Genomic DNA, 27,328 nt, shown 5'->3' with positions numbered 1-27,328 from the left:
GGATCAAATGCCCTGAGCCACTCCTGACAGAACTTTGCTTGTTCTTAAAAAGTTCCAGTGACAGACATACCCCCTAAATAGTTCATACCACACCTTCACTGTTGCCACCGTTTAGACATCTAATCTCAATCTCCTTTACCAAAAATTTGAATTTTCAGTACTAGTCTCAAAGTACTTCCTTGGAAAGAAGTTCCGCTAGTGGAAAGGTTACCTTGCATGTCTCTCCTATGACACCATTATTCACACGCCAAAGTGTGTTTTTCATCACTGTGATCACACTACAGCCTTCTATCATTTTCTTCAGTAATTGTCAACTACCTTATCTACTTAAATTAACAAAAAAATAAAAGGAAAGCACATAAATAAATGCTTCTTGCTTAGTCCTAATACCAACCTCTAATATTTCACAAACTCCAGACTGCATCTGCAGGTCAATAACAAAAAACTCCAAGAATACAGTTGACTCTTCTGTCAGTCTCATCCCTAGAGTTACCATTTGCAGCTTTAATTCCTGCTGCAAGAAACCACACAAGTGTCCCAGTCCAAACTAAACAGCTAAAACAGATTAAAATGCAAGGGCTTGTGTCCAAGGGCTTGAGCTTAGTCATTTGAAATTAAGAGCTCCATCAGCCCAACATGGAAGTGTTCAGCGATTTACACTAAAAGGACCAAAACATGGAGATCCTCTCTACTTACAGCTTACACATCCTAGCCAACACTGTGGCCCCATCATCTAAGGCTGCACTTCTGAAGGCCTCCAGGGCTGTGGAAGCCAGTCTCCACAGTCAAGGTAGACTAGCGAGGCCTCTAGCAAGCACACACCAAACTGAGCACAGGGAAGGCTAGATGATGACTCTTTTTTGCACAATAAAGAGAAGGAAAAACAGCTGGAAGAAATCAGATTGCCATGAGGAAATCCAGATCAACAGAATCAAAGAAAAGCAATGAAATTTGACCTTTACAGTGGAACAAGGTAGTTCAAGGGAACAGTCACTAGCCTGAGACTTGGTACCAATGAAATGGTACCGATTTCATAGCTGGGACAAAGTCTCTGCTGCCAGAGGGGCATCACAGACACAAAGTCTGAGCCTCAAGGCAGATGTTCCAGGATTAAGGCCAGAAACTGCCTAAAAGCTGCTCTATCCAAACTTGAACAAAGTCAAGTCTGGATCACCTCACAGCAGTCTGACAAGTGTCCCTTGAGCCAATATGGGACAACTGCACTTCAGGGATAAGCAAAATTTCATCCAAACGTACATCAAAAACATCTATTATGAAGCTAAAATAGAATATGAAATCAAATCAGAGGAAGAAAAATGCCTGTGGTTTACAGAAAGATGAACAATAAAGGGATATCTGCAGCACCATATAAATCAATTAATATCCCATGCCAAAAACTGATCACCTTCCTCCAATTCTGAACTGCATTTCTTACAGTGACCTTAAGCCCTGAACTTATCCGTCTAGTTCTCTATAACAAAGACCAACAATGTAAGCAATAAATCTGCTCCCACTGGCATTCTACCAGCTTCATCGGTATTACAAGGGATTTCTGCATTGATTCCCACTCTGCGGAGTGCAACCAACTGCACCTATGAAGCAGGTCCAATTTTTCATTACTCTCGAGCTGTGAGCATTGATAGGTGTCATTTTGGAAGTATCTTTCCTGTATGGCATCCACACAGAGCCAGGATCTGCCAGTGGCCCCTCTATCCGCAGTATGGTATTCAGCCACTAGATGTCTGTGTTATGTATCTGTAACTTTCCCCTGGTACTGGCAGAGCCAAAACTGGAACTCCAGCTAAGTAGAAGCCTAGTCTGTTTGGAGACTGGTATCTTAAAGACACGGTGATTACGTGATCATGCTGTTTTTCTGTCTGTTACACCTCATTAATATCCACTAATCAAACCAGCTGATTAATTTCAATCAAGTGTAACAAAGTATAGGTCTCAAAGATTATCTTTATATAGGAACTTCATTATGATTCCAAAAATGACAGCCTGTGCGAGAGAGCTCTGAATTAGCATCCTCACTGAAGGAAAGCAAATCTCAGCCTGTGCACACATCCTGTTTGGTGGCAGTCAGCGATGCACTGACAACCCAATCAGTATCCATAGCTTCACACAGAGTACCTGGCTTTTTCTGCTCTCTTGAGAGCAGGTCACAGAAATCAGGCTGATTGCTGGGGGCTAGGAGGGTGAAAATGCAGGTAAGACACATAGGACAAACATACGTGGCTCAGATTTTGTTAAGCTGAGTGCTTATGGGAGGTCTTGTTCTGTATCTCTAACTGCAATTTTCTTTAATAAATGCCTCCTGATTAAGAAAAACTCTAATCTCACCCATCTTGACAACTATAAGCTAACAGAATATATGACCAAACCAAACAAACCAAGCAAAAATAGGGACAGACTTATAAACTGAGTATGGAAGATTCAGGACTGAATTTCAAACCTACAATGAGAGCAGAAACTCAAACAGACAATTTCTTTTTTCATTTTGTGAAATGAAAAAGATTCACTCTGTGTTGATGTATGACATAAAGACTTTATGCTTCCAGCCAGGGCCAGGGTGCTAAGAGACCTAAAGAAAAGCTGACAATTGTCTACAAGCCAAACTTTGAAACATTAAATTTTAAAACTTAATAAAAATATAAAAAGCGATAAAAAAAAGCAGTAGCCTGAAACATTGCTAGGCTGGGGTTTGGATTTGTTTGTAAGAATGCTTTAGAAAACACTTATTAGCCATAATTAGTGGCATTAGTGTCATGGATTGGTTGTGCTTTTCAGGTAATCATCTCAGAAAAATACTGAACAGGAGGTCATCAGATGAGGCACCAAACCAAAGGTTTGTATAATTTACTGCAAAATACAGAAGTCAAATAGAAGAGAAAGCCATTAGAAATCCTGAAAGCAACCTTGCTGTGATTGATACGACTTGGACTGGAAAGATGGGGATCCTACTGAAGACTTAGGAAAACACCCAGAAGGGATAGCTGGATAGCTCTGGTTTAGTAACTGCCTGTGAAATATTTTGCACTTAAAACCCTGCTTCATTGCAAGTCAACGTAAGCAGTGACCAAAAAATATTATTTCTCCTTGGAAGGGAAGTGGTCAGAGGCTGAACTCACCCAACAGCTGTTTATTTCGTAAGTTCTGCCACCATGCTTGCACCCTTTCTGCAAGGAGGACTTTAAAGGCAAAGAAAACAACCCACATTTTTCCTCTGGTTTTGGTGCTGGCAAAACAACTCTGTAGAGATTTTTGTCTCCACTCTGTTTGCAGACGTAAAGACAAGGGTTGCACAAATGCCAGATAATCCTAAACATAAGGATTAAGCAGGGAACAGGAACGCAGCTGTCCTTCAGGCCACACGTTATCCTTTCTGGTCTGTCTACACCTGGGACTACCAGCACAAACCACACCGGGCCACTTGACCTGAAGTCCTGGCAGGTGTGTAAGCCTGCAAGGTTGCCGAGTCACCACTAGACCAGAGGGTAAGAGACAAGTCCTCCCTTTGTCATTTCTACAAAATATGAAAAGCATTTAAAAAAATTCAGATCAGACATTCAACAAAACCACCAAGTAGTACCCATCATGATGAAATGGAAAAACTAAATTTAAAATGTCCCATGAGTATAGGAAAGTCATGAGCCTAAGAGCAATGACTTGGTAGGAATGCAGTACCATGCCAAAAACCTTGGGGAGAGAGAGAAGAGCACGAGCATTTGCCACATGTTAATGGAAAAACTAATGTCCTCATAGCTCCTGCATAAACCCACGCCAGATGATCCCACAGGAGTAGCAGTGCTGATTCCAAAACGTGAAAGCCGCATAAGTTCAAGTTTTGACTGAGGATTAAATTGGATTTCTTATACTGACCAATAACACATCAACACAACAACAGACACTGTAGAGGGCCCAGAGGTTAAATCAAGGTCTTGTCTACTCTGAAGATTAACGATCTTGTATCTGGAAACATCCCAATGCCTTCAAAATGACTGTGTTAGCCTCAGACACCTTTGGCAGCATCAGATTTAAAGTTCAGCTCTCAGTGCTGATGATCAGCAGCTGAGTTTCCACATTCTAAGTGCCTTACAGTTTGGTGAGACTTTTCTGCCTCAGAGGTAAAAAGAAAATAAACTGTCCCAGCAGGTACTAAAATATTACAGTGCCCCTTACAAGATCTTCCTGCTGTTGCTAGCAGAAGGGAGCAGCGCGCTGCTCCCCTCTCCTCCTTGCAACAGCTGCCATTGCATACGGGAAGCACAGTAGCACTTTGGTTTTTGACAGTTCATCTAGCATCCTTGGAGCACAGCCCTGACAAGATATTAGAACATTTTGGAGGGATTCTTTGGAAAGAATCAGGGGAAAATTGAAACAGACTTTGAACTTTGCCAGCAACAGAAATTGTATATGCATAGCAACCCTCTGCATATTTATTGCCTCTTCTCTCTCTTGCAGCAGCTAATAGATCACTGCATAAACTACTGGAAGTAATTGAGGGGAAGGAATTGAATCTTCCTGTGCATCAGGCACAAGGAGGATTCACCCTGTATTGAGGATGAGAGGAAAGTCACCGAGATGACTCAGTTGTCAGGATGTCTTCCTAATTATTGCGGTATTTAAAGAGAAGAAACATGCAGCTCTCAAACGTGACTCTGCCAAAAGTGATATGAAAATTAAAATCCTCAGAAGAGTGCCATGACAATGCAACCTCTGGAGAAAAAAAAACAAAAAAAATCTCTGACCAGGATTTTGCAGAGACTTAGATTTCAGGTGACACTTAAAATTGTGACTGCTGTTGCAAGATCAGCATTAATTGTGAAAATTAACTATCTCTTCTGTGATTTTATTCTATACGTGCCAAGAAAACAACAAAATATTGATTGAGTGAGCTGCAAGTTTTATTTACATAAGGATCTGATTGCCAGGTTCATTCTTATGCAAAGCAGAGAGAGAAAGCTCTTTCAGCAGGCATTTTAAAAAAATCAGATCTAAAAATAACATTATGCTTTGGCTTTACTTGTAAAATGCCTGAGAGTGTGTGCCCATGTTTCTTTCTTCAGTAGTCACCATGAAACACAAGAACGAGATCGAGGAATCCCTGCAATTTCCATTGATTTCAAACTGGAGATGAGTTTGCTCAGAATTGCAACGCAACTGACCCCAACACAGTAGCAGTAAGATGGAAACAAGAAGCTAGTGTCCATTTCTGATTCTCAGTTGAAAGCACATCCCCCAAAATATCTCCCACTGTTATCACTTTGAATGTGTAGTATTTTTTCCCCATACATGCACTCCTGTGAAGCTTTGAAAGCTTTTATTTTTTTAGTGCTGTGTCTCCAGGTCCTTCCTTGAAGCTATTGTTGTTTCTCATACCACATCCTTTTGAAGTTGTAAAAACAAACGTGTGTGCTGTATTGGACTAATGCCAGAAGGAATGACCTAGCCAAGTCATTTTTGAAAGAGACCCCTCCCCTCTGGAATGGAAGCAAATTGGTGGCCTTTGAAAGGCAGAAGACCAGCTCCCTAAGCCCTCATCTATGAAAAACAGGCATACCTGACAAAATGATGAGGGAAAGCACATCTCCATATATTATCTGTTCAGGAAAAAAGTCAGAAGTAACTTTTTGATAAAAAAGGCTACCTCCATTTAATAGCTTTTTGCATTTAATACTTTTCAAAAGCAAAACGCTGCCTTTTTTGTTACAGCTACACTGGGAGAAGCATGCAATCTTGCATGATGTGATAAAACTGAGCAAAACCACATCTCCAGACCAAAAAGTGCCATGAAGAACATTTTGTATTTTATAAAGTTAATTCTAGGTCACTCTTAGCATACATCCATATTCACAATTCATATCCTTGTTCCTACCTGGCTATTTACAAAATTCCATTTCTTCCCCCAACAGGCCATACGGCACAAGGTAGTACACAACAGAATGCAATTCTGGGATAACGGTATAATTCTACTTTCCCTGGGGGCTTTTTTTTTTTTTTTTAAATTGTTATGCCTCAGGAGAATGGAATGAAAAAAATCACACCATCATCACTTCTTTGCAAACACTTCTGCTCATTTTGAAAAAGCCACAATGCATTTCAGTGCAGAGTAAAAACTCAGTACTAAGCAGCTGAAATAAATTGTTGGGAGCAAAACTGTTCCTTTCTAAAGCTCTCAGTGAAACATTTACTGATTAAATCTGGTATGAGATCTTGAAGTCCTTACTAGATACAGAAGCCTGTTTGGGAATTTGCCGTTCTCTACATAAAAAGAAAACAAGTGCACCCAGGAGTAAATCTTTGTAGCCAGAAACAGCCAGGCATACTGCAGTGCAGGCTTCCAGAACATCTGCTCTACAAACCTAATTATCCCTCATTGCACAGATGCAAAAGCCATCTGAAATGTTAGCACCTGAGACATGGAGATGATTTTAAGCCACTTTAAAATGGACTTCAAAAAAAAAGGAAAGCCATGCAGAAATATTTCTGTAAGCTGATGCACATTCTGTAAGTCAACAAAAACTGATCCCAGTTCATTCTGGTATCAGATAAGTCACATTCCCACAGTTGTCCCATAATGCGTGTTTACTCTTACTGCTCTTTAGACTCAGTTCTCAGTGGGATGATGTGAAACTGTGGTACTACTATCTACTACGATGCAGCCAGTTTTTCAGGGATTTGGCAGCTCCTTTTGAGTCCAGAGTGTGACAGCTTCATTTAGTCTTAACCTGCAGTAGAAATACACAAGTCCTAAAATCTAGATAAGAACATCATTTCCAGAAGGAAATGTTAAATTAAGCTCACCCTCTAATAGCTACAAGGGTACTGGTCCAGCTCTTGGTGGCCCTTTTATTTACAGATTCCTTCCTGAAAACAAATTGCATGTGAAATTTGAGAGAAGTTTTAAATGGGATTATTTATACAAATGTGGCAAAGAAGTGTATATAAATGAGGCTGAGATACGTGGCTGTACAGAAGCAGACAGGTTAAATCATTTAAGGAACAGTATCCGCAAATCTCTTTTCTCAAGTGAAGACATCTTTCTCTTTGTCTACCAGGAACTCTGTTTCATCTCATTGCTCTTGAATTTTCACTAACAGTCAAGTGGCAAGCTGCCAAATAACTCACAGTTGGCTAGAAGCATGGTCACCTACAAGCTAATTGATGCCACAAAACTTCCCTCCAGGATGCCATCTGGGTTGCATTCAATATTCTTACTGGATTCAGAAGTCCATCCCTGTAAACTTGAAAGCTGCTTCTCTTGACCAAATGCCAGTTTGCTGATTTTGTTTGCAAGCACAAACATTTAACTGAATAGGAATACCAAGTTCCTATTCCACTCTTCTGAACATATATCAACTGCATTATTTTACAAAAATAAAGACAAACCCTTTCCCCATCTCACAAGTAGGTTATCGGGGAAAATGAGAGCTGAAGGGCCTTGTCAATGCAAACTTAGAAAGGCACCAATATAAAATAAAAAGGTATTTTATACCAGGTCCCTGCCCCTGCCTGAATAAATAGCCCACATTTTAATAGAACTAAGTACCCTGCATCTCTTGATGGGTATAATGAGACTTGTTTTCATTTTAAAAAATAGGGCATTTATTCAATAACCTAAATATTACTCTTGGGGCCTATCTGCCCCACTAATAGTCAAACGGGTAAGATAGGCATTTTTATTTTCCTATTGCTACTTATTGCAGCAGAAAAACACCTTACTGACATGCAGTTGCACCCTTCCAGTTCTCTGCACTGACAGCGATAGTCTTCTGTATGCAAAGCCAGTTCCACGGGAAATAGCAACAATAAATCAATGCAAAGGTCTTTTGCTTTCCTGTTGTGTACTTGCTGCTTGGCAAGTTTCAGTAATTCTACTGTCACCCCATCAGACTCAGTCATGAGACGGGGAAAGCCACTCACCTTTACAGCATGACAGCTGGGATCAAACTAGCATCATCTGATGCTGGAAAGGAGCTATCCACCTCCAAAGAATTGGTGAGGCCTACGTGAACACACCGTCACAGTTACTGTCAGTAATCTGAGGCTAAGGAATGAACAAGCCTGAGCACAAACAGTTCTTCATTTCCAGCTGAGGACTTCCTCTGATGACATTTGAGGTTCAGTTTACACAGTTTCTTTGGCGAGGAGCGGAGAGCCTGCCACAGAGCCTGTTGAAACAGGGACACGCTTTGTCAAGCTTTCAGCCTGCCCTTCCCATCACATCCTCGTTCTGCCCTTTATGGGTTCTCTACATTGGGCATATTCTCTCAACAGGCATCACACAAGCTCCATTTACTAAAACCACAAAGTTCAGGCATGGCTGACTTTCCGTCTGGCTCACCAGACGTTGCACAGGGGTTTCATTCTCAGCCCTGGTGACATTTTAGTTCTCTTTATGTTTCCCCTGTCTTCCAATGTCTGAGCAAGCTTATGCTACAAGCTCTCTGCATGGAGAGGCACCTTTCCAGTGGAGAACTGCAGACATAACTGTCCAAAGCACCCAAATCACCCTTCAGCAGGCCTGGCTCTCACCTGCATGCTCCCCCAAAACACAGCCCCTGAACGTTGTCCCCAGAGGGGCTGCATGAAGCCTTCGTGAGCAAGGATCCTTGCAAGAGCAGTACAGTCTTACTGTATAGCCACCTTCCTAGAAAAAGTTTGTAATATGACCGATTCAGCAGGACTGAACCACGGTTACCTGTTCTTCATCTGGAGGAGACACAGCATGCTGGAAAACGCAAAGGCAGTTTATTTGCTTCGCTTATTCAGACATAACGCTGTTTGAATAAAAAGTCCAACCTAGCAAATATTCATCAAAACTCTCCACCAAGTTCATACAATTATAAACAAGTATACATCAGGGACAGAAACATAGAGTGCCTACTCATATTTGGCAGTTCTTCCTGGCCATTTTCTGCAGTCAAACTAAAAATCTAATACTCAGGAAGTGGTTTACTACCTATATATTACAGGAAAATCCTATTAATATTAGCTGAGGAATGGGTACTGAAAAAGCAGGATGTAAGTTACAATACTGACATAACAGAATTAGAGAGGTTTACAGTATTACTAAATACTCACACAGCAACAATAAACTTACTTTGAACTTACCAAGAGTTCTGCTGTGCAATCTAATAGGCTGTAGCTTAGCAGGAGAAACTGTCTCTCCAAATGGTTCAAGGTTGGGGTTTTTCTATTTTGTTTTTTTGCCAGTTGAATATATTGCACAATATCTAAAACAGAACATGAACTTAAAGTTTTTTTCCTAAGCAAGTGGATTGAAGCAATAATATTGAGGCTTTCCAAGCCATATTCAGGCCAGGATACAAGACTGTCAGCAGGACAAGGAGCTTCAACTGGGGATACTCAACCCAAGTGGCGGTAGGAGCATGACCCGCACACTGCTTTGTAGGACTGAGAAACGCTGCTCATCTCCCTTGGGTCCATCCTTGCTGTGACAGATAAGGCTGCAAACTGTGGGCCAAGCCTGAAGAAACCTCAGCTGCTGCAATGTTCATTGTCCAGGACAGGGTGAACACCAGAGGCACTGGCAAGTCAAAGCGACTGTGAGAATTTTACTGCCATAAGTGGCATCTCAATGCAATTTAAATATTATGCCAACCCTTGTGATTTCCTGCTCTTTTAGTCCTCCTGTGTTAAAGTTCAGACTTATGCACTACACCTATACTACACTGAGGACTCTGGGTCTTTCTGCTCCAAAAAGCAGAGAGACGTGAAGTTTAGCACGCAAAGAACCTGCTTTAGCTTCATCAACAGATGGAGTGAGCTTAGCCCCTTCCACAAAAGAGCAGACTTGTAAATGCAGACTAAGCAGCCTACCAGCAGGTCAGGGGGCAATTTTACAAGCTCCAAATTGAAAGCAAGATCATTCTTCAACTAGGGGTATCACAAACTAAAATATGCCTGTGACTGATCTTCCCTTCAGCAGGACACTGGAGAACACAGGCAAAGGAAGTACTGGATACAGACTGAACAGTCAATAAAATATGGATGGTTTCTATTTTCATGGCTTGCCTATGGCAAGTCCTGACACAACGATGTAGCTGGGGGATGCGTGAGATCAGGAACGGGATGAAACTGTACTTTCTTTTCCAAGACAGAATTACAGAGTTAATCCTCACTTGAAACAGAACAGTGGTCCAAGCCCAAAAATTGCTGCCCCCTTCATTGAGTCTACTCTGCACATAACTAGGTGGGAACTGACAACTTGACTGTGATCAAGGAGTTGTCATCAAACGTGGTATCTCCCCAGCAAGCCTGCTGTTCTTCCTGCACACCATGATTCCTGTCTGCAGTACTGCAGAAACCACTTCAACCTGTACCATTACAAAGGATGCATCATGGACCGGGATTGGACCTTGATTTTTTTGTAGGTCCACGATGGTGCTCCATGCACTTCTGGAGGCTAAACCAGGGTAATACCCTAGTGAAAACTGCTCCAGAAAACATATTTGTGAGCAAAAGAGGAATAAACCCATTGATTTTTGAGTTTGGAAAGGTTCCTCATTATCAGCTGTGACTGTTTATAGCTGTGGAGGACAAAAGACCCCTTGAAACATCACTTAAAAATGTGATGTTTTAACTAGGATATTCCCCTGACAACATTGCTCCCCTCACCATTATTTCACAAGGCTCACCTCAGGAGATAAAACGTACCCAAGGTAAGGTGAAACTCTGCCTGGAGAGGAGACGGTGGCCCTGCATACACTGGAGGAGCCCCTGCCAGCACGGCTATGTGGGTACAGCCCCGCAGGTGCAGCGAGGCCGGCCAGGGCTCTTCTCCCAGCAGAACCTCACAGACCACACAAACCCATCTCCTTTCAGCCTTTCTGGGCCCACAGCAGCATTTTTTCCAGCTAAGAGACGTCAATCTCAACGGAGCTATGCCAGCAGGGAGAAGGTCAGGCCTGTGCTATGAAGCTACAGGGCCAAGCTGTTCGTCAGCAATCTGAAATAATAGATCAGCATTTCCTCAGAGACTTCTGCAGCAGCAAGATCAGGCTGAGCCATCATGCAGACAAGATGTTTTCTTCCTTCAAATTTCAACATCAGGGAATGGTGCTGTCCATAGATTAAAGTAATAAGGAAACCCCACCAAACGCCACAATTAATTAGAGCAGAACGCACAGCAAATATCTTCCCCAAGTCCCACGATACTCATCGTTTAATATTTTGATTTCTAACACTTCAGAATGAAATGAGATCCTCGATCTTCCAATTCATATCCAATGAGAAATATAATTCTCTCTCCCACACACACACAGTGCTAACAGGTATGAATCTTCTCCTTCCCATCTATTGATGAGAATTTACCCAATGTAAGACAGTGAAACCTGCATCATTCTTATATGTCAAACTGCTGTAAAAATCTCTGCTATTATAAAAGCAGAGAAAAAACCCAACACAGTAACAGATAATCCCAATTGATTACTGTAGAAAAATGACATTTACACATGCCCTTTTTCTATGTTAAAGGTCAAGCTGATGCACCAAAAAGCTTCATCTACAGGAAACTCACCCCCAACCAGCTCAAGGATAGATGACACCAGCTTTCAGGTGTACCACAGTCACAAAAAATGGCCATAATTTTTGAAGAAAAGCTTTAGGGAATTTCAGTTTGTTGTCCTCTGTCTCATCAGGCCTTTCCCTCAAAAAACCTAATCCCACACGACTTCAGTAAAAACAAATAGCAGGGAGAAAACCCTATTCAAAAATGATACAGCAAGATTCTGCCCTAAACCAGTCATTGAATATGTTTCTAATGCCACATTCAAACTCACACTCCCCCACAGAAAGAAAGAAAAAACATTCTTGTGGGAAGGGGGCAAATTAGGTCCTGTACTTGGCTGCCTTCCTCCCCCTCTGTGGTTTTCACTGCCGGAGAAGCATCTTTTTTGCACTCTAAAATTAACCCTGTGATATGATAATGAAGCCTGCACAACACAGCACAGAAAAGGAACCTGTTAGTAACAAAGATCACTGCTCAACCCTTACTATTACGGACAACCCACTGACAGCTATCCAGCTTGCATAGAGAAGGAAGGAAAGAAAACAATCTCCTAAAAGGATATTTTGGTTTCAAATTTTCTTGAAACACTCCTACAGTGTGCTGTGCGGGCAGAGATGAAGCTGTCAGGGCAACAGCCCTGTAAGCCAAGGACCCTGTAAACCCCAGCACACATCTGACTCTTGCTGCAGGAATGCAACATTTCCCATGGTGCTGAGTATCTCAGTCCTGACCTTGAAAGCTGGAGGATCAGAACTGTTCAGTGACAGGTGATGGCTTTTGTTCTGTGAACACACATCTTCTGGGTTATCATTTGCCAATACACTTCACAGTACGCCCAACAATCTGGCATGCAACTACCCTGGAACTGGAGTCAACAGTAGCCAGGTGTGAAGTTCTGCGTCAGCTCCGTTCTCTCCAACACTGTCACCCGCAGCCTCAACCTGGATTTCAGTCTCAAAGTTTAAAAATACTGTAAATGAACTAAATAGATCTGGGCAGGGTGAACTTAGCAGCTTCTAGCCAGCTGAAGTACAGCATTTGTGCAGGAGCTATTAATCCTTTCTACAAGTATTTGCACAAAATAAGGCTGGCAGCATTCACATGATTGCGTGCATAATCAAATGTGAAGAAATGCCTGCTGCTCTCAGACAAGCTTTGCAGAGTCTCCTTCGATGCCTGAGCAAGAGAAAGTGTTAACAAAGGCTTTGTGCATTGCTGTTGAGGACGGGCACTCTGCAAAACAGGGCCATGAGAATGAATGGCTAAACTCATGCAGAAGGACTTGAAGGAAAAGGATTCTAGCAAGGCAATGAGATGCTGCTTGCAAGCCTGGGAAAGGCTCCACATCACTCAGGCACAGGCTCATCCACAACCATGAAGAAAAATTAACTACATTATTTATAATTTCCCTCTAGAAGAGGGTGCCTGGATTTATACTGCAGGCCCCAGGATTTCTCCCCTGCTCCGTACTCACACTCTTTGAAGTGCCATGCCACGATCAGAGTCCCTCCAGTCAAGAACTGGACGGATGCCATTTTTTTCAGCACCTGTCAACGCAGCTCCTTAATCCTTATTTAACTTCAGGGATCAACATGCACTGGCACCTTGGGCAAACATACGTAACACATTATTTTATAAAGAAATAGGACAAAATTCTGCGTTAAAGAGCTCTTGTGTAAAGGGGAACAGAAATCACGCAGCAAAGAGCAATTCCTTGAAGTAAAGCCTGCAATTCCAATACACCAATGTGATTCTGGCAGAGATTGTTCCAGAGCTTCCCTTTGAAACTCACTATTTATCATCCACCAAAGAATTGTGCCCATATAGGCTACCCCTTCTAAATTGTATAACAATCCCAACGGGATCGCGCAGTAGCACCCAGCTAATTTAAATGCTACCTGTTATTGCCACCACGGTAAGAGCTCAGCCCTACATATTAAGCTAGCAGAAACGAATATTGTTGCGCAAAATTAAGAGTTGTGCAATCTAAATTGTATCTTTATTGTTTTACACAAGAAAGGAAGAAGGAAAAGAGAGGCAGCAATAAAATATGTAATAGCAAATTAAATTTCCCTGATCATCTTCGTTCTTGCCAGTCAAGGATATGTTACAAGGCAAGGGTGCACTAGTGATAAATTACTCCAATAGTTAGTGCTCAGATAACAGTGAGGTGTGGGCATGGAGGCAAAGGCGGTCTGGAGAGACAAGTGTCCTCACATGAAATGAGAGGAGCCTCTTTAGCAATGAAAAAATCTGTCACGTGCAGTTTCAAAACCGGGACTTTCGGCCAGCCGAAGAGGTGGCTGCAGTGATGACTGCCCATATACAGGCTGCTCTCTATTATTCTTTAGGATATGTTAGAATGTACAAAAAGAAAGAAGTCCATTTTGAAAAGTAAAACAAACACCATGTTCCCCCTCAAATGTCTGTATTTTGTGTGTCTTTGATACTAAACACAATAAGTGACCCACTTTAAGTTGACCCAACACTAAAATTTTGAAACAGTGAGTTATCTCAACACTGGGATTTTTCAGAATATTTTGCAAACTGTATATGACAAAGGCAAAGGCTAAGCCCTTGAGCAGTCATTTAATCCAAGGAACATGATTATCTGTGTCAAACAATGCGATAATGGACCAGAAAACAAGAAACTGGAAACGTTCTTCATGAGTCACTGATGTTCACAATGAGTTGCTGAATCACTCTACAGCCTTGGGCAAAGGATAACTTCTCTAAGCATCAGTTTTCACATCTGTAAGATAATATTTAGTCCACTTGTATGGTGAAGATTTATAGAAAGCTAAACTGCTAACCAGCCACTGGATGACAAAAGTGTAATCAGCATCACACAACTACACTAACAAGAATAGAACCACTCAGTTACAGAATAGAACCGCTCAGTTACAGAGACAGGAGGTGTATTTCTTGGCCTATATCAGTCAACACTGACATTTGTTATCAAAGAAACTGGGGCATTTCTCTGTTTGTAAGTAGCTGCATAGATGCAATTATGATTCAGGATGAGAAGCCTACAGAAACAGTTGTAAGTTTACATCTGAAATTCTTATTTTCAGTGCAAGTATATTCACTACTCCTGCTATTGCTGATTTTTATGTTCTTAACTGCTCCCTGGATCACACAGAGTAGCATCATATCTGGACAGAACAGGTCCAGCAAATCCAGCAAGATTTACTGATATACAATCACTGCTAAATCAGCAAGCCAAGCAGGTGGTATCATAGGAGACCCATTCAACACACCTGGAAAGATACCTACAACGTTATTCATCTAGATCAACAAAAATAGAAAAAGCCTGAAAAGCCACCAAAGAAATTAATCACATTAACTTTATACATGGAAAGCAAAGCTGGAAAGAAAACCTCTACTGGGTAATGCACAGCTGCACAAAGACTTGGGATTAAAAGAAAATTTTAATTAACCCTTTGAAATGAAGCAAAATGTCACCTCAATGTACATCATACTACACATTACATCTCTAGGAAGGAAGCATGAAAAAAGTACAAAACAAGGCCAGTTAAAATACAAAACAAAGTTAAAACCTGGAATCAAAGCAGTTATCTAAATAAGGAAAAAAGTACAGTTAAGCGTTTACTGTCAGATGTACACGCTTCCTTCAATAATTATTTTTTTTAAATTGATAAAACTATGCTATAGGCTACTTGGAAAGGGAGAGAAGTCTACAACAACAACATTTCAAATTTAACCAAAATCAAGAGGAAGTTTCCATCTATTTCAATGGATTTTAAACACACACTTTTCCCCCTCTTTCAGTGTTTTGCAAGTAGAAGAATTCACACCCACAGAAGCTACAGAAACCAAGCTAGAACTCCAGAAAAGATAAAAAACACTTACAGCAGGCAAAATTCTCACCCAGGATGGACAAGATTCTGCAGCACTAATGAATTAGATTTTAAATTATGTATCTATCTTTAAAAAGAAAAAGTAATCACAGCACAGAGAGCAGTTGCCAAAAAGAGCCCTTCTGGTTCTGCAAGTACAGGACTGTGCTCCTGCTGCCATGGAAACTGAGTCCCTGACTGCTCTGGTCCTGGTACAGTGCCACACATGCTCTCAAGCATTTAATAAATATTAATAATGCAAAAATAATATTGATGTATCAGAAACAGAACGTCTAAAAAAAAAAATTGGCAGTAAAGGCCACTTTACATGGCTGCAGCCCAAAGGCTACCAGCCTTACTCTAATCCAACTATAAATCCCATTCTCTCCTACTTTCTAACACTTGCTGTTGGCATTACCTGTAAGGTTAAACTGACCGTCAGGCCTTAGCTTAGACTGAAAAAAACCAGGAAACCTGGAGAGAAAAATTGAAACACTTCTGCTAGTCCGACAAGTACCTCCGCAGTAAGCAACATGGTTGTGCATATTGAGCACGGGACTGGTAGGCAGGAGACCTCGTTCCTGTTCCTGGCTCTGCTGCTGACCGCTTGTACAACTGCGAGTCCCTCCGGGCCAGCTCCCACCTGCGGAAGAGCTGAGAGACCATTTATTCACCTCGTCATGAGGAGCAAGGCATAGGGCTGCCGGATCAGCCTCAGCTCTGGGGAGAAAGTCACAGTCCTTGCCAGGAACAGAACCACGGTCGATCAGGGCATCATTATGAGGGCAAGACACCGAGTATATCTCACCCCAAGAGGTCATCAGAGACGGAGCTCACAACCCCGCTTTAAAAATCTTCTGCTTTCTCTTAGGTTAAAATCTGGCTTTTGAAAATATTTCGGTTTGGATGGGTTTAGTTTTATTTTTCAACTAGCTTGCAGCATTATTATAACTTTTAAAGTCTAATTAGTTTGTTATCTCTTGTATTTCTGCCAGAATCTTTCACAGGCCAGAAAATCTGCATTAATTTTATCACAGGGCCTTTTACCCCCTTCCCTTGTGGCCATCTAAATATTAATAATTTTAACAGGAAATAGAGAGTTAGAAAAACTACACTCAGCATATTCAACACTTCCCGCACAAGCACCGTAAAATAGCGTAGGCTTCCCTTTGGCTAGAACCAGCTGTCTGCACTGGAAGCAGAGCACACTGGAGCACGCAGTCTGCTTTTCTACCAAGGACGTGCCACTGCATAAGAAAAAAAGCAGCAACACAAACCTTCATCCCCATCACTCAAACTCATCTTAGTGATTTGTTTTCTTGGGCAAAGCGAAGAAAGAAAAATTGACATCTTATGGCACTTTATAAGGCATTTAACGACACAGAAAAGCAGAGCTGAGCAGTAACATGCTTTGGGAACATCTTTGGAATTACCAGGGAAAAGCTGCAGATAAATGGGAAAGTTATAGAGAGGAAAAGGCCGGAGAGCAACAGTACAAGGACCAGGAGAACTTCACACCAAATCAAATCTACCACAAACGCATCTCTAATAAGACATCACAGTCTCTGAGGCACACCAAAGACACCGTAAATTTGCCAGTGAATTAAAAAAGCTGCTGCCATTAAAAAAGCTAGCAGAAACGAAAGCTGGGTGTCCGCTCTATTAGAAACAGCTAGGAGAATCAACAATTGTCAGACTTTTTCAGGCCTTACAGAGTGTTTAACGGCCTTTTAGGTGGACAATGAAGTCAAGAAAACTCATTATTTCTAGCACTGGCTATCTCTTAGTCTGAGTGTGTCAGATAAATGCATTCACTAACACATTACACTTGGTTCCTCCAGTCTCTTAATTGTGATTTGTTCATTTGAATTAATCTCTAAACATTTTCTGATTATTATTAAATTATTCGAAGTATCTTCCACTCTAACATCAACCAATAAGAAATCACACCTCAAACCTGTGCTAATCCTGGGTCTGTAACACTGCAGACAAAAGAGAACTGGTCTACATTGACTTCTGTTTCATCTTTTTATACACTACAATGCTCTCATCCAGAGCATTTTAGCTTGCCTACCTTGGCTCAAAATGTAGAATATTTTTATATCCTCTGAAATGAGAGCTCCGAGCTCTTTGATAAACAAACCAAGTCACTGTCGGTTTTGACTGCACTTTCATCATCTCCTTCTTGAACTTAATCATTATTTTCAATCTTCCCATTCTCCTTGACCTCAGGAAAGCTTTTCAGATCACAGCTTGTTCCTGTAGCTATATCTAGAGCAATCCATGTGCTTTCTTGCTACAGCACAGCAGCACTCCGTAAAAATCAAGTTCTTTTCTCTCTCTAGCCATAATGCCCCCAGTGGCTATCCCACGCACCCGAGTTCCCTCTTCTGTCTTTTCAGTGGTCCTATTCCAGTTCTCGCTTGCTCTCTTTCTTTCCCAGACCGTTAGCAGGAGTGATAGAAAAAAACACCTCCTGGAAAGCAGTTTGTATCTGGAGATAATAAAACTCCTCAAGCGAATGTGCCAGGAAATGGGGAAATGGAGAAGGGCATGTTTCCCACATGTACTTAATCCTTCATTTTCTACATAAAGGATGCAGCATAGGGAAGATAACCAAAACCCCAAAAATATGCAAGTTAGTTTTCTCAGAACAGACAACAAGAATATGATGAAGAAAAGGAAGATAAGCAAATAACAACATTCACTGTGGAACACGAGAGATCAGTAAAGTGGTTTTGAGCCTAGCTTGCACATCAGCACAGTACAGACCAGGACAGGCAGGCAAGAGGCACACAAGCAAGCAGACGAGCCCTGCCTCTCTGCACCACTCTTCCCAGTGCTTCTAGGTTTGGGATGAGCATGCAAGGTGGCCACACAACTCAGTTAAGCTATCACTGACATAATCAAGAGCATATGACCACACATATGTCAAAGGAACCTAAAACTCCGCATGGTGATGTGTATGTATCAAAGACACACAGGTCTCCCAAGTAACATACAGCTATCACTCAGCACAGAGAATACTGTCTCAACACTGAACATGAAGAAAAAACTGAAGCAACAGATAACAGAGGACAAAAAAGGCATAGAATATATGTGACAATTGTGACTGCCTGCTGGCTCACTTTGTCATGCCCCAAAACCTGCACGCATGGCACACCATTACACCCCTGCATTTCAAAGCCACTCAGCCCATATTTAACTCTTCACAGGATCCAGATTTTAGTTCTCAAATAGGCTTTTGATATATTTTGATTCCCAAATTCCAGCTCTAGTGGAATTTGAGCGGAAAAGCAAGGAGAATATCAGGCTGCCTCCTGGGCTTTTGCATCGGCAGCAGGAGTCAAACTCTTTGCAGATTCTCTGTGCACAAGCCAGCAGGAGAACAGGAGTCTTTCTTCCTCCAGATAGCAAGGGAAGCGTGTCTCAGCCATACAGTCACATACTGTGGCCCCAAGGCAGGGCAAGGGCTGAGGTACAGGGAAGTTTGCTGATGTGACGTGTTTACCCTGAATTCTGGACATGAAGGAACCGTCTTTGAAACGGTAACTCCCTTCAGACTGCATCTCATACCTGAGGCGGCCTCAATCCTGTCCAGTATAAAATATCCCTATGAACAGTACTCACCAGAAAGCAACGCCGCAGAAAGGATCCCAATGCAATGATGGAAAATGGAGCTTTAAAACAGCAACAGTAATTCTGCATTTGGCTGTGCCCCTGCAGGCAGGTATTACAAAGCTGAAGCGGCCTTGCAGCTTGTGTTTCATTTTAGGAAACTCGTTAAGCTTCTGCTTGCTCTTTGCAACTATACTCTTTGCCACATTTAAGGATTAATCAACAGTGAAACATTTAAGCAGAGGTCTTCCGGTCTGTTTTACCCACTCTCAGGTCTGGGTTAAGATCATGTGAACTCTACTCGCAGCAGAAAAATAAAATCCTATCAAACACAACCATCAAACTAAGAGCTCTTATTTTGTGTCAAATATATAGTGTTGGGCTGCAGTTCGCAAGTTATTCCTTGTTTTCTGCTGGCTGCAGTGGCAAACAAGAAGAAACTTGCAAAACTGGGCAAAAAGTCTCCAAGAGCCACTCCCCCGTCAAAGCAGCTCTCTAGGATTTTCCATTCTGGGTGCCGTGTCACGCAGCAGCAGGCACCCTGGGCACACAGCTTGCAGGCTCTGAGGCCGACCTGGCCCTGCAGCATCCATCTCTCCTGAGGGAGACGTAGGATAAAACCCAGTATCCCACATTTTCAGTTATCTCAGTAATGAGTGATCCTTTGCCAAAACACTGTGCCTCAGAAAATGGATATTTTTCCCACTATAAAAATAGCTTTGATGTTTTATAATGTTGCTGCTATACTGTTAAGGAAAAGTCTCGATGACTGTGTATCTGCAAACATTCTCTGAAATAGGCTATAAAATTCAGTCTTGATTTTCCAGAGTTTCCTAAGAGGAAAAAGCATCACTTGCTTGTACAGGGAAAGAGTAAAATACCTCTAAAAAATCATGTTCAAAGCTGCCCTGAAGCCCTGTCCTCATTGTGTGGATCACATATAGTGCAGATCATGACAGTGCCAGCTGTAAACTGTGACTGGGTTTTTGTCTCGTCAGGCCTACGCAGCCTGGACTGAGCTCAAGCAAATAATTTTGCATAGAGCAGAGTCAATAGTCTTATGCAGATTGAAATCCTGTAATAGCTACCCAAGATTTCTAATTCCAGAGCTTATGACTTGATTTCGCCAGTAGTCCAAACATAACCTTCCCTATTTTTCTCTTGGCAGTTTAGTTTCCTTTTAGTAGATACACAGGAACATTTTAAGAACTTCTCCCTTTTTCTTTTCTTTCCTGTAAAATGCTATAACTTTCTGAAAACATGACAGAAAAAAGGCATCGTCATATTTAAGCAATCTGTATACAGCTTTATATATTTCCACCATGCACACAAATTAGTATCTCCTCCTTCTCTCTTGTTAATGCTTCACAAGCCACATGCCTACAGACAAATGAGCACGGTCTCCTTTCTTCCTGGTAGCCTCCTTTGCAACAGTTCTTTTGCTACCAGGATTTGCTTCCTTTTAATTCTTGTAACTATATTTATACTTACTTGCTACCTAGATCTATTCGGTTCTTTTTTCACCTTTCCCTAACAGGCGAGGCACTTTCTGCAATCCCTATTTTCCTGTTCTTCCGTAAATCCTCAGCATTTTGTCTTCATATTGCAAGAGTCACCTATTTTTTTCTGGTGGCCCTTTGACTGTTTTAATCATCAACATAACTAAAAGGACTTGATAACACTGAAATATGCAATATGAAATATGCACCATATGCAGAACCGATACTTGCTCAAAGGAGGAAGACCAAATAGGCATTAAGTTTCAACTCCAAAAATGCTTCTTGGAATATACTAAAATTGTAAATATAATTTAAATTGAACCAAAGTGATATACACAGTCTAGTCTGTATTGCAGTGGGTATCTTACAAAAACAACCAATGCATGATAATCCAAGTAGTGTGAGCAACAAACCCCATTTCTCTAACATGCACCTAGTCTCTACTGCCTGCTGTCCCAAGTGAACCGTGTGGTTCTGCCTTCATCAGCAACATCAGTTAAAGTTACGAAAATGTGTTAAACAGCTTTTTTTCTTAAAGAAGAAAACCAAACTGGACTCCTTTCATTTCATTCACTTCCTGCAAGTAAAACATCTAAAGTCAACTGCCACATACCAAGAAAGAATTTGGCCCTTTGATATATAAGAAGGTGGTTATTGAGCAACCTAGGATAAACTTAACACACCTGACAAACCAGTACCAGGTAATCTGATTCATGTAACAGCAGAGATCATTACTACCATCCACAACAGAAAAGAATTACTGAATGGAAAGCAAATTCCAAGGAGACAATACAGGATGATTACTGAGACATTCTCCTTAGAGTCTAAAAATCCTTTAAAAAAGCCAACATTATACCAGCAAAGCTCTAGAGCAGGGGTTAAAAAAAAGAAACAAACAAAAAAAACCCCCAAAAACCCCAACAATGTTAGTCTCAGGCAAAGATGGCTTCTAGTAGGAAGCACATGGAGTACTGCCAGAAAAATTATGTCCTTCCAGAACTATTTAAGATACTCTTGGTTACAAAATCTTCCAGTGTATATAGACCGTCTACCACAAGGACAAGCTTGTTTCATAAACCAATTCTTAACACAGATGAAGACCATCCTGTCTCTTCAATGAGGGAGGATATATACAAGCAGCAATGAGCTATTACAAATATGTTATCAACTCTGGAAAAAAGCATCAGCAAGTAATTACAGGGGTTATCAGGGTTCGTATCAGTACTCATTACCAGCAGGCTACCTGTGTATCGTTTTTCCCTCTCCATCACCACTCCAGCATGCTGAGTTTTCCAGAACAGTTTCTTCCACCACATATGTTCATAAAACAGTTTTAAAATAAATATCTGTTTATTACAGCAGTGATAACAGAGGTGATATCTAGAAGCAAAAACACATGGAACATATTCTTTCACCCAGAGAGTATAACTCAACATATGCTGAAAAGCAGTATGCGTTTCTAAAAGAAAACAGTGTTCAGAACAATATAAGTGAGAAAAAAGTGTGTGAAAAATGCAATTTAAATGTCTTTCAGACTGCTTGGAGAAGCAATTGCAAAGTCAATATATATATATGACCTAAATTAACATTCCATGAGTAATTTCTGTAGTATGCTCTCCAATCAATAATAAATGCTAAGTTCAGATTAAAGCAAAGAACTCTTCCTGATGTCTCCACATCCAAAAATTCTTTTTCCAAACATCTCAAAAGTCACCATTCTACCACAGTCTAGTCATCATATTTTTACCACCCACAAACCCAACAACTGTAAAACCCCTCTAAAGTAAAACTAAATCAGATGCAATAATCCATCTAACCATTCTAACACAGCACAATTCACACTGAGCTGACACTCAACAGGATGTTCCTTTACACTCGCTTTTCTGATGCAATGCTGAGAGGGCTGATCACAAGGAAAAGGGAAAGAAAAAAAAGCAGCCCAGATACTGACCCACTCACCCGTGCTAGGCAACGAGCTCAGGCCACAAAACTACTCTTCAATGTGGAGTGCAGGGTGCAGAATCTGTTCCTCAAGATGCTACTCCAGCCACGATCCCAACCTCTGAAACAGCAGTTCCCAAAGCACAGCCCATACCTCACCTGCAGCTCACCAAGCCTTTGTACAACAGCACAAAGTGAGACTTTTAAATAGAAGGCTTCAAGAATACCATTATCAGCCTGCTCAGAGATTGCCAGTGCTTCCACAGATTAGTGTCTCTCTCTGGAAACTCATACTCTTCTGAGAAAACTTGCCCAGTAATGACTACACACAAGTCCAAGCTAGTTCTCAGTCAGCCATGGCTTCCCTGAGTCTTCTGTAATTCGGAACATTCCAAATCTAAAGTTGCCTCTAACTAGCCTCAATACAATTCCTACATAAAGCATTTCTGTATCTGAATTAAGTGATGCTGCTAACTCCCCAGGTCATAAACTTAGGCATATATAAAGCCCATCAAGTCCTCTGAATACAAAAACCCCAGAAATAAATGTTCTATTTTATGTTATAACATCAAGACGTTTCCCATGAACAGTATTTGGGAATCCCTGCTCTCCTTAAACTAATCTACTTAGACTTCACTCTGAGTATCACTTGACATAGATTTATCGGTGAAGCTGTTAACAGGACAGTCGCATACTGAAAAACACATAACCAGTGACTCTTCTCTTCTTGATACATCCCCGGCTCTATGAACTTTCAAGAGTTCACTCGGTGAATTATAACCTGATGCACATCCAACGTCTATTATCCTACAGAAATAATTCAAGAGATGTGGTACTTGCTACAATATTTGCAACTTAAAACTCCAAATTAAAGATACTTGTCTTTAAGACTCAGGCTCTATAACTTCTTTTACAGATGCTTCTTACACTGCATGGTTGAGACAATTTCTCCTAGGCTGTCAGAAGCTGTAAGCAAAATAACAGAGAGATAATAACAGCACAACTCTACAAAGTACCCAAAGTTTACTGGGTGCCACTCACAGGCACCAGGGCTGCAGCACAGGAGAAGGCAAGACTGCCATCTTCTCGGGACTGAAAGTATAGATCTCCTTGCTCTCTCTTTCCTTACATCTACCGGGGAATCAGTCAGTGCTACGTGGCTGACGCTTGCCAAGCAGCGCTAGCCACTCATCTCCCTTCTCCTCACCATGACTGCAAACATATGTTTAAACACAAAACTCACACCAACCCCACATCTTCTAGGACGCTTCAAAGTAAGCAGTGTTTCACACGAGCACCTGTCACTGGCCCTGAGCACGGACTCCCCCGGGGTTAAACATCTCTCCCAACTCCCCTGAGGACACAAACTGCGCTGTTCCCTGTAGACGCCCCGAGCAGAAACGTCGCTGGAGGTGAGGGCGGAACCTCACGGCGGGCAGGGAGCGGGCAGGTGAGCGGGCAGGTGAGCGGGCAGGTGAGCGCTTCCGCCAGACCCGCGCCCCCGCGTCACCCTCCGGCTGCCCCTGGCCGAGCCAGCCCGGCCGCGGCCGGCAGCGAGGAGCCGCTGCCCCCCGGCGCGGAGCGCAGCCCGCGGCGGGCCCGGCTGCCGCGTCACGGATCTGCTGCTCCCGGCAGCCAATCGGCGCCACAGCCGGGGACGGCGCGACTTCATTCATTCATTCATAAAAAAGAGGCGCAGCGCAGCTAGGAAGCGCGCCCTTCCCGGCTCGGCTCGGCGCGGCGCGGCGCGGGGAGGGCCCCATCCCCGGCCCCCCGCCCCACCGTGCCAGGGGACGGACACTCACGGCAATCCGCCTCGTCGCTGTTATCCGAGCAGTCGTCGTCCTCGTCGCATTTCCAGATGGCGGGGATGCACCGCTCGTTTCGGCACTGGAACTGGTCCTCCTCGCACTCCTTGACGGCGCCTGCGAGACACGGGGCCGCGCCTGGGTCAGCGGGGCGCGCTTCCCCGGCGGGGGCACCCCGGGGCCGCCCCCCTTCCGCGCACAAGCCGGGCAGGGCGCCGGGAGCCGGCGGCCGAGGGCGGGGGCTGGGCTCGCCAGGGCAGCGGGGCTCGGTGCGGGCTGGGGGAGATGCGCCTCCGCGGGAGGACGGCGGTGATCCCGAAGCTGCTTTGTGCAGGAATAAAAGGGACCGTTCCCGTGCTTCCCCGCATTGTTTTAAAGGCAGGGGGGGAAGGAGCCTGGGAATAGAAGATGGTTAAACCCGAAATGCAAAAGACAAAGAAAAATTATAAAGCACACCGACGCTGGGACCTCCTGCGCGTCCGTTACCGGGGCAAAAGGCACAGATACCCGGGGACGCGGGCGGTAGCAGGCACCGGCGCCGTTCCGGGAAAAGGGAACTGACCCAACTAAAGTTGAGGGCGAGGGGGGGGACGCAGCAAATCTGCTTTGCAGCCAGGGTGCAGCGCTGCTTTGACGAGGCACAAATCTCCTCAGAAAGGGATTAAGGGTGGCAGCTCCTGTCACCAGCGGTCGGGTTGCGTTCGCCCGCTAAAGAGCGTGCCCGGCCCCCGCAGGTCGCAACCCCCGAGCGTGCCCGGCCCTGGCGCGGGGCACCGCGGCGAGCGGCTGCCCGCGGCCGCACGCCCCTGGGTGGCCGGGCAGGCAGGACCCTCGCCCCCTCCCCGGCAGCGCCGAGGCGAGGCGCGCACTTGCCGCACGCCGCGGCCGCCCCGGCGCGGAGGCGGGGAGCCGCCGGGCCGCGCCGGACCCACCTTTGCCGAGGTGCAGCTTCAGCAGCAGCAGCTGGAGGAGCAGCAGCCGGGCGAGCGCTGGCCGGCACATGGTGCCCGCTCCCTCCCTGGCAGCGCCGTGTGCGGGGTGCGCGCAGCCGGCGCGCCGCTCGCTGCCCCGTGCCGACTGCGGCCGGCGCCGCCCCCGCCCCGCCGCGCGCCGCCGCCGCGCCGTGACGCGCCCCGCTGGGCGGGCCCCGCGCGCCGCCGCTCGGCCCGGCCCTGGCCCCGGCTCCGGCCGCCGCCCGCCGGGAGCGGCCGCCGCACACCCCCCGCCCCCCCCCCCGGCCTAGCGCCGCCGCCGGGGCGAGCGCCGAAGGGGCCGCGGCCGGAGGGACACCTGCGGGACACCTCCCTCGGCGCCGGCGGCCAGCGGCGGCCACCGGAAGCCCCGCAGATGGCACACGCCGCGCTCGGGCACGCGTCGCCAGGCCTGTCCGCGGAGGCCGGTGGCCTGCGCCGCGGCGGCGGCCGGGCGGGCGGCGGCCGGGTCACCTGCGGCCGCTCCGCGAGGCGCGAAGTCCCGCCACGGCTGCGGGAGCTGGCGGCGCCTGCGGTGCCGGGCAGCCAGCAGCCAAAGGCGCTGGGCGAGCCCAGGCCCCGCTCCGGTAGCCCTGGAGCTCTTGCTGGGGTAGACTGGCCTGCGCCGCTCTGGTGATGAGCCTCCCTCCCTATGCCCGGTTACAACGACAGCCTTGTTCGTGATCTTAGTGTTATGAAGTCAATTAAACACGCGGACTCTTGTAAATGGCCTTGAGTCACAAATTGTGTGCTCTCCTCGTTACTTCAGATCTCCCGCTGAGGGATTCCATTCTGACCATACTGATGTGGTCATCTCCGCTTAATTGCGTTCGAATTAGTGAAACGTGCAAAGTACGCAAAAGGTGGCAACGTCCCTTCGCAGGAATGGCTCGCCCTTGCTACTGCTTATGCAATGCGGTCTGACCAGTAACTACAGAGGAGATGTTTTACAAGCTATCGGGGCCATGCTTACTGCTCCATTTGCACAGTGCTGATGAGAAAGCGGTTCACTCTAATTAACACTGCAGCGTTGTTCATACAGTCAGGATTAAGAGTATTTCAGCAATCTTATTATGAAAAGATATTTTTCAGGAGTAACTTGGATCTAACATCACAACATGATGTGCAGTGTTACTTAAAAAAAAAAAAATCAAGCACTAATTCTACATAAACTGATGTAATAAAACTTTTCAGTTTCAAACCCTGAAATGTCATTGACTTCAGAACTGGTCCACCATTTAAAAATGCACCTGCGCCTTTAACAAAAATTTTGCGAGTCATTTGTAGCATCACTAATGCGTTTGAATCGTGAAGAGGAGAAGAGCTAATCATTGAGCTATTTCACTAGCAGCTTATAGAGTATTAACAATTTATTCAAGCCTTTTTGAACAATTTTTTAGCATACAAAATGTAGTGCATGTTTGTGTTGGCTGGATCAATGTGATAGATGACAATAATTACTTAAAGCAAATGAGGTATTTATAATACATTAGGTCAAACTTCTCATTTTTAAATGTGCCAAAACACAGATTCATAAAGCTACTATAACTCCTGGCCTCATTCTTTCCTAAATTAGTTTAAATTGGAAGTGGCTCCAAAGGCAATAATGAAGCTATCTGGTATGAAACAGGTGCGACTGTGCAGAGCATCAGTCACAGCAATGATTTGCTATGATTCCTATCAGAATTTTGTTTTATTAAAAAAAAAAAAACACAAACAGGGATTTTGGCCTGAATGCCTCTCACAGAAAACAACATTAATAAGCTTTTTTTGAGTAAATTGCTCTGATGACACCTGACCAACAGCAATTTCAACAGCCTTCACTGACCAGCCATTGTAGGGGCTACTTGTAGCCTAGTACCATCTTGTGGACATATGAGTCTCCAAGGAATTGCAGAGGCAAGAAGGAAACTAGAGGTGCTAAAGGGGAAGTAAACTGGGCAAGGGAAACCATTTGGTATGTAAGAGAAATTAAATCTAGTTTCATCCATTATGTTCCAATAGTTAATTGAGACTGTCAATTTACCTCCCAAGGTCCATATCTTCCAGGAGCTCACCTCTTGAGTCAGAAACTGGAACAGGAACTCACACTTCT

General features: G+C 43.8%; 1 protein-coding gene across 2 annotated transcripts in view; it reads right to left on the bottom strand.

Moving 5' to 3' along the window:
- LRP8 (LDL receptor related protein 8) overlaps positions 1-25,264 on the bottom strand; it is a 194,371-nt gene extending 169,107 nt beyond the window's left edge. For both annotated transcript variants that reach the window (XM_075710192.1, XM_075710193.1), the window contains exons 1-2: positions 25,195-25,264; positions 24,260-24,379 (exon numbers count right to left, since the gene is read on the bottom strand). In XM_075710192.1, coding sequence (XP_075566307.1) covers positions 24,260-24,379; positions 25,195-25,264 — 190 coding nt within the window. The remainder of the gene's footprint in view (positions 1-24,259; positions 24,380-25,194) is intronic.
- Positions 25,265-27,328: the final 2,064 nt, after the last annotated feature.

Source organism: Pelecanus crispus, chromosome 5 (assembly GCF_030463565.1).
Source record: "Pelecanus crispus isolate bPelCri1 chromosome 5, bPelCri1.pri, whole genome shotgun sequence".
NCBI lineage: Eukaryota > Metazoa > Chordata > Aves > Pelecaniformes > Pelecanidae > Pelecanus > Pelecanus crispus.
This window is presented reverse-complemented; position numbering and strand designations above follow the sequence as displayed.